At 39.2% G+C, this 11,113-nt stretch overlaps 1 protein-coding gene and 1 non-coding gene across 2 annotated transcripts; one reads left to right on the forward strand and one right to left on the reverse strand.

Annotated features, from left to right (window-relative positions):
• Positions 1 to 208: 208 nt before the first annotated feature.
• On the forward strand, positions 209 to 312 carry LOC131145344 (small nucleolar RNA R71). Its single transcript, XR_009134127.1, has one exon. It is a non-coding gene; the product is annotated as a small nucleolar RNA R71 (small nucleolar RNA).
• Positions 313 to 4,513: 4,201 nt separating this feature from the next.
• Positions 4,514 to 6,689, reverse strand: LOC131143883 (uncharacterized). Its single transcript, XM_058092244.1, has 4 exons — positions 6,447 to 6,689; positions 5,694 to 5,920; positions 4,874 to 5,060; positions 4,514 to 4,702 (listed from the first exon to the last, which is right to left on the reverse strand). The coding sequence occupies exons 1-4, from the start codon at positions 6,687 to 6,689 to the stop codon at positions 4,514 to 4,516; spliced, it is 846 nt and encodes a 281-aa protein (XP_057948227.1).
• Between the last annotated feature and the right edge of the window lie 4,424 nt (positions 6,690 to 11,113).

The raw sequence follows: 11,113 nt of genomic DNA on the forward strand, positions 1-11,113 counted from the left end.
TCCCTTGGGTTTGGAAGTGGATGAATTGGGGGGTCTACAAGGAGCAACCATGTGTTGCTGGGAGTTCTCAACTAGGTTCTCAAATAGAACCCAAGCCTTATTCTCGTGCTTGGTGAGGAAAGTACCTCTGCACGATGCATCAACCATCGACCTATCTTTTTTGGCTAAACCTTCATAGAAGGTTTGCACTAATTGCCACTTGGGAACCTAATGGTGTGGGCATTTATGGAGCAAGTCCCTAAAATGCTCCCAGGTCTCAAAGAAAAGTTCCCCATCCATCTGTGTGAAACTTGTGATTGCCTTTCACAACTAGTTAGTTTTCCCAATTGGGAAGTACGTTTTCAAAATTCATGCTGCATGGTGGCCCAATTGGTCATCGAGTCCAGTTCTAAGGACGTCAGCCAATATTTGGCCTTATCCTTCAGAGAGAATGGAAAGAGCATAAGATGAAGGGCATCATCTTTAAAATTAGGTATACGAATGGGAGAACATATTTCTAAGAACTCATCTAGATGCTTATAAGGATTTTCAGTGGAGTCCCCATTAATAGTGGGCAGCATCGAGATTATAGAAGTCTTAATCTCGAATTGTACTGCCTAAACATCTGAGAACCAGATGCAAGACAGCGATGTGTATGCATTAGGTACAAAGTAGTCCCTAAGCGGTCACTCGAAAAATGAGTAGCTCGAAAGTTATCCCAAGCATAGGAGTTACGTCGTGTAATATTAAGCCCAAGGGCTAGATTGTCTCCTCAGGGAATGCGTTTTAATCTTATATTTTATGTTTCTCTAATCCAAAATAAAAATGCATTGAACTCAGTTCAGATTTAGATTTTCAAGATTGTTTGAGATTTAATTTAACCAATTAAACGACACGCAATTTAAACCCTAAAAACTAGCATTCACTAAATTAAAAAGTAAGAATGGAAACACTAATCTAAATATCGAAACACGTGCTAATTAAAGATGATGACTTTTAACATGAAATTAAAATATGCAATGAAGGAAACTCAATAGACACAACTGCACACAATAAAAACTGAATCTTTGACCAAATCAAAAACTGGAACCAAAATTTAGTTTTAAAAACTTAAACACTACCCAAATATTATAAAAGTGCAAACTTTAACAAAGGGAACCTAACTAAATCAAACTGCAATTAAAAATTAATTTTTTAAAAAGAGGGAACAACTAATTTAATAAAAAAAATAAAAATAAATAAATAAATAAAAAGAAGAGAGAGAAAAATTGAGTGTTGTTGGAATCCTTAATAAAAACTACAATGCTTAAATTAAAATTAAAAGGAGAGAGAAAGAAAAAAAATAAAGAAAGAGAGAGAGAGAGTGGGAGAAAAGCAGGCCAACCATGGGGCTGTGTTCAGCTGGTGAGGGAGCCGATGTGTTATGCCCTGCGGCCTGCTGTGGACTCGGGGCATGGATGCTCTGGGGTGGTGCACAGGGTGCTGGTGTGCTCATCTCCTCAGCTGGCTGATGGAGGTCTCGGAGCAGCTGTGTGTTGTGTCCTGCTCTGTTGGGGAAGGCTCGGATTGGAGGAGCAGAAGCTACTCTGTTTGGACTCGGGTCTACGACTCTACTGGTGTAGCAGTAGGGAAGGGTCTTCAATGGCGGTTGCATCGACTGTCTTCACGGGCAAAGGGAGCTGCAGAGTAATCCTCGGGCTGGAATTGGGAGTTGCAGCAGAGTGGTCCTCGGGCAATGCTAGGCAGAGGGAACAGGGGAAGAGGAAAGAAGGAGAAAGAGAGGGGAAGAGCTAAGGGAAAGGAGATACAAAGGAAAGGAAGAGAGAGAGTTAGTGAAGGAGAGGTTTGAGAGAAGAGAGTAGGGAGAGAAAGAGAGCAAAGAGAGGGAGTTTGAAAGAAAAAAAAAAACAAACTAGACAAGAAAGGGTGCGGGCGCACACTCTGTGCAGGGGAGAAAAGGGGATTAAATAGTAGGGGCTTTGCTGCCCTAGACCCACGAGACCAACCTGACCCGACCATGCATGGTTGGGTCAAATCAAAACTCATTTAATATTATTATTTTTTTCTTTTTCATTCTCTGAACACGACCAATTTTGACCCTCCTGGAGCCCGTTTCGTGCAAAGCTAAAAACACAAAATTTGTATATAATCCTTTCCTCTTTCTCCAGAAATTTGAATTGTCTCGATCAGAGTTCGGACGGAAACGTTATGCATGAAATATGAACAGGTGTCGGTTTTGGTTCCTAGGAATTTTCCTGCGACAGAAAATTACCAAAAATTCATAAATTGTGCAATAAAGTTCAAGAATCATAAATATGACACTTTATTAAAATATTGGACATTTAATTAAAAATATTAGCCATGAAGCTCAGGTTAAGATGTCCAATTACGCAGTTTTAATGCGTAATCACACCCCCAACTAACGTTTTGCTAGTCTCTAGTAAATGATGTGAATGAATCTCAGGGTGGGGTGTACAACTACAACTCCAGTGATCATTAAATTAATGCACATGTGACACGAGCATACCGTTTCACATACAAGAATTCCACTGAATTTCACACAGGCTTGTTCATATTCAATACACACAACTCCAAAGCATGTCACTCATGCAAGTTTCATCGTTTATATGTCATTTAAGATTAGTATACTCACATGAAGTTAATTAGTGGCACATTCAAAGTTAATGCAGTCATATAAGTCCGAGTATAAACAAGTAAACTCTCGAGGTGTGTGTGATGTGTGTGACTCAGTACACCTAGAATATCAGTGGACACCTACAGAATGGTCGCTTAGACTCGGCCTAACTGGTATATCCTCAAAAACACTCAAAGAAAATGGGTTCACTCATCATATGTGAGGAAGAGTGTCGCGATCAAACATCCCACATATTAAAAGGAACAAATGCTAAATGTACGAAGTGGACTAGTCTGGAAAGGATCTAGCCTATCTATGAGGTGTCAGGTCCTTCACCCTAGCATCTTCTGATCTACTCGCCATATCCAACCGAGACCACTCTAGATCAACTTATTCACAAACTTGTCGTGAGTACATCTGAGGCATTAACTGGTTGAAGCATCTTTATACATGGAAAACATGTGTCATGTCCTTGACTTTTTGTGATATGTATGTGGACTGGCATTGACATTTCATTTCATGCGCATGTTTATTTCTTATTCTTTCTTTTGCTCATTCTTTATTTTTTGTCTTTTCTTGAGTAATAAGTACAATCTTAACACTTCTTTTGTAATCTTCATACCATCAATGGGAATTGAGCTCGAATAGGGGTTTATGAATTAAGTCTATCTCTAGGGATGACTCAACCTTCACATTTTGAGTAGGCTACAAGACCTAGGTTTCTATCTCCCCACTAGGTGTCACCTCTAGGCTAAGAAATCAAAACATAGACTAGTGTACAAAGGATATCCAGAAAAAAAAAAAAAAAAGGAAAGTTGAGTTTCATGAACTTTCAGTTGACGTCAAAAACTCAAAAGAACGATAATTGGCTCAACAATACCTCACAAGGTGTCATAGTCGTCACGGGTGTTCTCTCAGTGCTCACAGGAAACCCTAAGTGCAATGAATCACGTGAATGTGTTTATTCAACCTCGTGAGATGTCGTGTAAATACAGGAAATTATATAGCCAAATTAACACGAATGTACGACCAATCAATTCTTCATGGAGTCATAAGATCGTATAAAAAGAAACTACGCATGATTGACTCAAGTGTGTAATTTGTAAGTTATACTCGAGTATGTGAAGGGTATACGCAGTGTTAAGCATGACATAATGCAATGTAATTCTTCAGTGCTCCTCTCTCTTTCTCTCTTTATTTTGTTTATTTTTATTTATTATTATTATTATTATTATTTTATTTTTAATAAGACCCAGTACGTATACGTGCACAGTGTCATATGCGAATGCTCATCCCCCCCCCTAGCTAAAGTGGAACATTGTCCTCAATATGAAAGCATAGGGGAATTAAAAATTGTGCATGGTGAACAACTAATGGGAAATTACTGTCAACTAATGTGACAGAAGAAAAAGAAAGATACAAACAAAAATAAAACAAATAAAATGAAAATAAAAAAAAATGAAAAAGAAAGCAGTAACATAGGAAGTTCAGAGGACTCCCCTAGGGTCTTGCATAAGTAAGACCTCCTTATTAAGATCGAATGGAATCGTGGGAGGCTTGAGCTGCTGCTCCTTGACCTTGACATTATTATCATTCATTGGACCCACTAGTTCTACTATGCTGTGGGAATGAGCACGTTCAACGATATACGAGCCACATCGGGGTCTCAGCTTCCACGAAAACATACAGTATTTAGAGTTGCAGAGAGAGTCTTGCTGACTTGGGAAGGGTTGTTTTTCCTTGAGTTTATGCAGCACCTTCATCTGCCTCTTCTCTAAGTGGTCCTTGTCATAGGCTTTCCTTTTTCGATTTTGTGGGCGCATGCACTTGCAATTTTCTCAACCCTATGACATTATCAAGTAAAAAGTTAATCTGTTTTATGATCCAAAATATATAATACTAAATTTTAACAGGTACATCACATGCCTTATCGTAAATCAACCTGTATGGAGTCATTCTGGAAATTCTCTTGATTGCAGCTCGGTAAGCCCAGCGTGTATCATCCAATTCCTCGAGCCATGCTTTGCAGTTAGGACAACCCATCTTCTCAAATATAATCTTGACTTCTGAAAAGAACTGTCGCTTGTCCTATAGTAATGTTCGATTGGTAGCAAAGTAGTTCATAATATCATCAACTCGAGGGCCGTATGACATGTTAGTGATTGGATAGGTGATGTTTAACATAGTCAATTCCGGCAGTCTCCATTGCTCATCACGGATCGGTATTTCATCTATCCCTATGGACAGCTCATCAATTACCTCAAGTTGTCTAGGAGCTTCACTTTTACATGCACCATCTAGACGAACTGCTGAAAATAGCTCCAATGCATCCAAGTCATCCACCATGTCTACTGCGTGTACCTCTGATTCCTCAAGCCCAGTCGGCGTTTTATTAAACACGTTCATTTCATGTGTCATGTTCTCGAACAAAAGCTTGAGTAGTTCTCTTCAACAGTTGATTAAAGTGTTAGAAGTTGCAAGGAATGGTCGGGCAAGGATAACAGGGGCCTAATAGATGGTGGACACAGGCTGCTACATTTTCAGAACAACAAAATCCACTAGGTAGTAGAATTTGTCGACCTGAATCAAAACATCCTCAATGATGCCTTGTGGAGCTTTTACGGATCTGTCTACTAACTATAGCATCATATCGGTCTTCTTCAGTTCACCCAAACCCAGTTGTTTATATATCGAGAACGAGAGTAGATTCACACTACTCCCCAAGTCAAGTAAAGCTCTCTCGATACGAGATTCACCAATCAAGATCGAAATCGTGGGAGACACACGGTCTTTAAGTTTCTGTGGAGTCTGATTTAGTATCAACGCGCTGACTTACTTAGTCAAGAAAGCCTTTTTCTTCACGTTTAATTTTCTTTTTACTGTGCATAGGTCTTTCAGAAATTTTGCATATGCTAGGATTTGCTGTATGGGCTCTAGAAGTGGAATATTGATCTTCACCTATTTGAATATCTCCTAGATCTCCGTATGATACTTATTCTTTTGACCAGATGTCAATCGCTAAGGGTACGGTACCACAAGTTGGTATTCCTTAACTGGCTCATCCTCTTCATTATCTTACTTTTTTAAACATAAGCTGGCCTCATCTGATTTTTCTTTTCCTTTAACTATCTCATCTGTCACCTCAGGTGCCGGCGCGGCTGTTTGTTGGTCAGTGGGCATTTCAGGACGGGAAACTTCTTTTCCACTTTGCAAGGTAATAACTACCTTTACTGACTCAAACGTATCCCCTGAAACATGGTGCACCGGTTGCTGTTGCTGTCTATATACCTGGGGATTCGGCTGAGGCTGTGCAGGGAATTTCCCTTTTGGTGTTCAACTGTGTACTTATCTTATTCATGGCATCTTTCAATTCACTGAATGATTGACTACTCTAATTGCTGGCCGTGATGTGAATCTGCCTAAATTGCTAAAACATGTTTGCCATTTGTGCCATGCTATCATCAAGAAACTTCTTTGCTGGGATAGGAACTAGAGTTGGTTGAAATCCTAGTGGTGCATAACTCTGAGAAATCTGTTGCGTCTGATAATGTGGTGGAGGAGTGGCAAATGGCTGATATGTCTGTTGCGGAGGCGGTGTATACGATTGAGGAACTTGCTGATACGGCAAGGATGATGGACCTGGCTGATCATTTTTCCATCGGAGGTTTGGATGATTCCACCATCCTGGGTTATAAGTGTTCGAGAGCTACTCATTTTGCGTTGTGTTGACCCAATTTCTCGATGGTACCCAATCAGGTCTACTCTCTTGCCATACTGGTAGGAATTGACAGTCCTGAAGCTTGTGGTCTGAAGTCTCACATATAGTGCAAACCTTAGATTTTTCTTTCTCTGATTCCATAACTTCCAGTTTCTTAGACAACGCAGCAACCAGAGCTTGGAAGCTAGTCTCCTCTTTGACCTCGTATCGGTCTCCACCACTAATTACTCGGAGAGGTTGTGCTGCTATCGGTGCCAATTCAGGATGCGTGTTCCATTGCTGAGCACTCTGAGCTAGATAGTCTAAAAATGATAAGCTCTCATCTGGTTCCTTACAGAAGAACATCCCATTGCACATAGTCTGGACAAATTGTTTGCACCTAGGGGTTAAAGCAGTAAAAAAATAGTTCACTAACCTCCAAGATTCGAATCCGTGATGCGGACATATGTTCATTAGGTCTTTGAATCTCTCCCAACATGCTTGGAACGTCTCACCTTCTTTTTGCATGAATTGACTGATCTGCTCCTACAGGTACTGAGTTCTCTGAAAAGGAAAGAACTTATGTAAGAACTCATGCTGCATTTCAGCCCAGCTAGTAATAGAGTTAGGACGCAAAGAATTAAACTAGATTTTTGCCTTGTCTTTAAGAGAAAAGGGAAACAAACGCAGTTTAATGTATTCATAAGTCCCAACCCTATTAATGAAAGTGGTGCAAACCATCTCAAAATCTGTCAAGTGTTGGTACGGATTCTCAGAGTCCATCCCGTGAAACTGGGGAATCACAAGATAACATGCCATGCTTAAGAGTGAAATTCGGTGCATCTTGTGGCAACACAATGCGTGAAGGTGTAGATGTGCGTGTAGGCTGTAGAAAATCTTCAAGTGTACGTGGTGCATGTGCAGCCATAGCTTCTTCGAAATAGTGGCCAAAGATATTATTCAGCTCAAATTCAGAATCACTCTCAGGACTAACAGGTGAACAGTCAAATTCGGTGCTATGTGTATTCCTACTGGTGCTAGGTGAAAGTCTACACAATCGATTCGAACTATCTTGAACCCAGAGCATCAAACATCACAATGGCCAGCAGAAATCCACTAACACGAGAACATAATTTTTAAAATTTTTTTTTTAATTTTCAATTTTTTTTTGTTTTTCAATTTATTTGAAGAAAAAAAAATTAGAAAATAATTGAGAAAACACAAAATTCGAAATTAAAACTGGCAATCCCCGGCAACGGCGCCAAAAACTTGACTCACTCAAAAAATGAGCAACTCGAAAGCTATCCCAAGTATAGGAGTTATGTCGTGTAATATTGAGCCCAAAGGCTAGATCGTCTCCTCAGTTAATGCGTTTAAATCTTAAATTTTATGTTTCTCCAATTCAAAATAAAAATGCACTGAACTCAATTCAAATTTAGATTTTCAAGATCGTTTGAGATTTAATTTAACCAATTAAACGACACGCAATTTAAACCCTAAAAACTAGCATTCACTAAATTAAAAAGTAAGAATGGAAACACTAATCTAAATATCAAAACACGTGCTAATTAAAGATGATGACTTTTAACACGAAATTAAAATATGCAATGAAGGAAACTCAATAGACACAATTGCACACAATAAAAACTGAATCTTTGACCAAATCAAAAACTGGAACCAAAATTTAGTTTTAAAAACTTAAACACTACCCAAATATTATAAAAGTGCAAACTTTAACAAAGGGAACCTAACTAAATCAAACTGTAGTTAAAAACTAAATTTTTTAAAAGAGGGATCAACTAATTTAATAAAAACAAAATAAAAATAAATAAATAAAAAGAAGGGAGAGAAAAATTGAGTGTTGTTGGAATCCTTAATAAAAACTACAATGCTTAAATTAAAATTAAAAGGAGAGAGAAAGAAAAAAAATAAAGAAAGAGAGAGAGAGAGTGGGAGAAAAGCAGGCCAGCCATGGGGCTGTGTTCAGCTGGTGAGGGAGCTGATGTGTTATGCCCTGCGGCCTGCTGTGGACACAGGGCATCGATGCTCTGGGGTGGTGCATAAGGTGCTGGTGTGCTCATCTCCTCGGCTGGCTAATGGAGGTCTCGGAGCAAATGTGTGCTGTGTCCTACTCTGCTGGGGAAGGCTCAGATTGGAGGAGCAGAAGCTACTCTATTTGGACTTGGGTCTGCGACTTTGCTGGTGTAGCAGCAGGGAAGGGTCTTCAATGGTGGTTGCAGCGGCTATCTTCACGGGCAAAGGGAGCTGCAAAGTAATCCTCGGGCTGGAATTGGGAGTTGCAGCAGAGTGGTCCTCGGGCAATGCTAGGCAGAGGGAACAGGGGAAGAGGAAAAAAGGAGAAAGAGAGAGGGAAAGCTAAGGGAAAGGAGATACAAAGGAAAGGAAGAGAGAGAGTTAGGGAAGGAAAAGGTTTGAGAGAGGAGAGCAGGGAGAGAAGGAGAGCAAAGAGATGGAGTTTGAAAGAAAAAAAAAAAACAAACTAGAGAAGAAGGGGTGCGCGGGCACACTGTGCGCAGGGGAGAAGAGGGGATTAAATAGGAGGGGCTTTTCTGCCCTAGACCCAAGAGACCAACCCGGCATGGCCAGGTCAAATCAAAACTCATTTAATATTTTTTTTTTATTTTTCGTTCTCCAAACACGGCCAGTTTTGACCCTTCTGGAGCCTGTTTTGCGCAAAACTCAAAACATGAAAGTTGTAGATAATCTTTTTTTCTTTCTTCAAAAATTTGAATCATTTAGATTAGAGCTCGAACGGAGAAGTTATACACAAAATACAAATAGGTGTTGGTTTTGGTTCCCGAGAATTTTCCTAGGACAGAAAATTACCAAAAATTCATAAATTGTGCAATAAAGTTCAAGAATCATAAATATGGCACTTTATTAAAATATCGGACATAATTGGACATTAATTAAAAATATAAGCCATGAAACCCGGGTTAAGATGCCCAATTATGCAGTTTTGATGTGTAATCAGCCGAAGGGGTTGCTCTCCCACCACAGGTAGGCAGGGAGCTCGGGGTTTCGAGATTTGTTCAGCGGGAACCAGTGGGTCTTTTTCGGCCATGACTTTTTGCTCACACCACTCAACACTCTATTGATTAGAGGTGGGTTTCCTAAAGGACCTACAAGATCTTTCAATCTCAGGGTCTAGAGGAACTATCTCAAGCTCCAAGGAACGCCAACCAAACATACACACTTGAAGCACATAGATTTAAGACTTCACAGAATCAGACAAAAGAAACCAAAAATTAATAATGATAAAATTAAAGGAGAGAAAATCAAAAGACCAAAGCAACAATACTCTAAAATAGAAGTTAGTTCATAATTTTAGCCAAGTCCCCGACAACGGCGCCAAAATTTGGTAGGCTCACCAAGGCTTGTGTAGAGACCCAAAGAATTATAGTAATTAAATAATAAAAGAAGGAAGAAAAAATGAAAATTCCAAGGGGGACTCAGCAAGGTCTCATCGACGAATGCAAAGTGTTCATCAACGAGAAGCCTTCTTGGGCACGTTGAAGTGGACGCATGTTTTGTCGATGAGACATTACTGAGAGGGCTGATTTTAGTGCCTGAAATTCGTCGATGAGGGGTAAGTGTTCGTCAACAAACTCCCCACTTGGACTCGTCGATGAGGTGACATGTCTCGTCGACGAGGTCGCACTTTATAAATATACCAAACTCGGGTTTCCAGCGAGAACTGCATGCAAAAACTCCTTCTCTCTCTAGAATTTCGTCTCCTCTACCTTCTCTCTAGATTTTTAGCTTTGTTCTTCGCCGGTTCGACGATCAGAAGCCGCCACACTACTCCTGGGAAGATTCTCTACAAGTCTACTGGAGTGGATTGTTGATTAGGCCAACTTAAGCACCATCCAAAATTTGCGTAAGTTGGTTATTTTAAGTTTTATAAGGTATTTAGTATTTTTGGACTGAAGAAAATATATTAAGTGAGATAATACTGGAGTTTTGTGGGGAAAATGTGAATTTTAGGGTGTTGAGCTGGGAACACACACAGCAGCAAGTTTTGTTAATTTTGTGGGCTTCTCAGTTAATCGAGTAAGGGAATAAATTAAGTCAGCATTTTCATGAAATTATTTATTATATACAACATTTATTTTCAAAAATTACATATGATATAATACAGTGTTTAGGAATACTGTTGTTGAACAGGGAAATGGATTTTATACATTTTACCAGAAAACATAGTTTTAGTTCATATTTTATATTTAGAATAATATTCACATTTGTGTGACATGAGTATGATTTTCCATGAAATTATGTTATACCGAATATTATGACTTCCTAGAATAAGCATGCTATAATGGTTTTCAGAAAAACCATAAAAACAGTACATGAACTATGATTTTTAAATAATACGTTAACAGTGTAGAAATATCAAAATTCAGTATGTTATGTTTTATATCGGCACAGATGCTGTGATTTATATGATATGATATGTTGGTGCAGATGTCGTGATTTACATGGTATGATATGCCGGCGCAGATGCCATGATTTACGACGGCATAGATGCTGTAAATATGCACGTTATGTTAGAATTCATGAAAATATGATCATGCCAGATATTTCTATGAAATACGGAACATTTATGTATTAGTATTATGAAATGTATTATATGTTATCAGAACCCGGATGGCTTAGTTTAGTTTCACGAAGCACGGTACCATAGCTATATGTTCAAGATTATGTTTATATTAGTGCTACCACACATCTCAGATAGAGTGTGAGAGATAGCAGTCGATGTGGCTCCATGGTAGTCCAGGTGT

This window comes from Malania oleifera, chromosome 12 (assembly GCF_029873635.1).
Source record: "Malania oleifera isolate guangnan ecotype guangnan chromosome 12, ASM2987363v1, whole genome shotgun sequence".
Lineage (NCBI taxonomy): Eukaryota > Viridiplantae > Streptophyta > Magnoliopsida > Santalales > Ximeniaceae > Malania > Malania oleifera.

Coding starts and splice junctions, on each gene's coding strand:
- LOC131143883 (XM_058092244.1), bottom strand. CDS start 6,689: ATGTGCAATGGGATGTTCTTCTGTAAGGAACCAGATGAGAGCTTATCA. Junction 5,921..6,446: donor CAGAGAAAGAAAAATCTAAG/GTTTGCACTATA, acceptor TTCCCTGCACAG/CCTCAGCCGAATCCCCAGGT. Junction 5,061..5,693: donor GCCAGCTTATGTTTAAAAAA/GTAAGATAATGA, acceptor CAACTGTTGAAG/AGAACTACTCAAGCTTTTGT.